The sequence below is a fragment of the Eimeria tenella genome, genomic scaffold (assembly GCF_000499545.2).
Source record: "Eimeria tenella Houghton genomic scaffold, Eth_scaff3911, whole genome shotgun sequence".
In the NCBI taxonomy this organism is placed as follows: Eukaryota; Apicomplexa; class Conoidasida; order Eucoccidiorida; family Eimeriidae; genus Eimeria; species Eimeria tenella.
Genome location: NW_013544828.1, coordinates 44 through 1,543, shown reverse-complemented (window position 1 = coordinate 1,543; position 1,500 = coordinate 44). Strand labels below are relative to the sequence as shown.

The 1,500-nt window shown below is 62.6% G+C and overlaps 1 protein-coding gene across 1 annotated transcript; it reads left to right on the top strand.

Moving 5' to 3' along the window:
* Window positions 1–153: 153 nt before the first annotated feature.
* On the top strand, window positions 154–1,037 carry ETH_00043195 (P-Type cation-transporting ATPase, putative; the record flags this gene model as incomplete). Its single annotated transcript, XM_013379757.1, has 2 exons — window positions 154–398; window positions 787–1,037. Coding segments are annotated over 2 exons (496 nt in total), but the record flags the coding sequence as incomplete, so codon positions are not given.
* Between the last annotated feature and the right edge of the window lie 463 nt (window positions 1,038–1,500).

The following is a 1,500-nucleotide window of genomic DNA, read 5'->3' as shown; positions in this document are numbered from 1 at the left end:
CAGGCCGCTGCTGCTGCTGCTGCAGGCCGCCGCTGCTGCTGCTGCAGGTCGCTGCTGCTACTGCTGCAGGTCGCTGCTGCTGCTGCTGCAGGCCGGTGCTGCTGCTACTGCTGCAGGCAGGTGTTGCTGCTGCTGCGTTGCGTGTGCGCGTAGGGAGCTGCTGGACCCCGTGAATTTGCTGCAGGTCTTTTTGCTGCTGAATTCTTTGTTTTGGAGAAGTTACATTTCCTCTTCCCTGTGGGTGCTGCTGGGGGCCTTGGCAGCAATTCGGAAAGCCCTTTTGGCCCGCCGCAGCCAGCAGCACGTCCGCCAGCTGCTGCTGGCAGCAAACGGGCAGCAGGTCTTTGTCCTCCGCAGCAAGTCCGTCGCCAAGATCTCCTCTGCGGGACTGGTTCCGGGTGAGCAGCTGCAACTAGCTAGCTAGCTAGCTAGCTGGCTGGCTGGCTGGCTGGCTAGCTGCGTAACTGGGTGGCTGGCTAGCTGGCTGGCTAGCTAGCTGGCTAGCTGGCTGGCTAGCTGGCTGACTAGCTGGGTGGCTGGACAGCAGCTCGCTGCTGAGCGAGCTAGCTGCACGCCACAGGGGAGGGGGCGCTGCTGCTGCTGCTGCTGCTGCTGCTGGTGCTGCAGCCTGGTTTGCTGCCAGGAAGCGCATGCAGCACTTAGGGGCCCCGCGATCCTGCAGCGACAAGAACCCTGGGGGCCCCCCCGCTCTTGCTGCGCTGTAGAGGGCCGCAGCGCGTGACGGACCCACAGCTGCTGCTGCTGCTGCTGCTTTTGTGCGCTCAGGGGACGTGGTGCTGCTGCAGCAGGGCGCTGCGTGCCCCGCAGATGTGCTGCTGCTGCGGGGCTCAGCTGTGGTGGACCAGGCGGACTTCACTGGAGAAGCAGCACCAGTAGAAAAGGTCCCTTTGGAAGCAGCAGCGCAGCAGCAAACTGAAGCAAAGGGGCCCCAGCTGCTGCAGGGACAAACAGCAGCAGAGAGACTCGTGGCCGCCCACCCTCACAGCCTTGTGCATGCTGGTGAGCCCTCAGAATAGCTAGCTAGCTAGCTAGCTGGCTAGCTGGCTTGCTGGCTAGCTCACTGGATAGCTAGCTGGCTAGCTGGCTAGCTTATTGGATAGCTAGCTGGCTAGCTGGCTGACAGGCTAGCGGGGTAGATAGCTGGCTAGCTGACTAGCTGGGTAGCTGGGAAGCAAGCTAGGTGGCTGGCTAGCTAGCTAGCTAGCTGGTTGAATGGGTAGAACAATGGGCAGCCAGCTAGCTCGCTAGCTAGCTAGCTAGCTAGCTATCGACAAGCCAGGAAAGCTGCAGCTGCACGCAGCTAGCTAGTTGCTTGCCGCTCGCCTGGAGAGCAGCATCTCCTGCTGCTGCTGCCTTTGCTGCTGCTGCAACAACGGGACTAGCTATGCTGCTGCTGCTGCTGCTGCAGGCAGCCGCGTCATATCGGTTACGGGCCTGGCGCCCCCAAGTTTCGCGTCGGCGCTGCCGGGCGGCCATGCT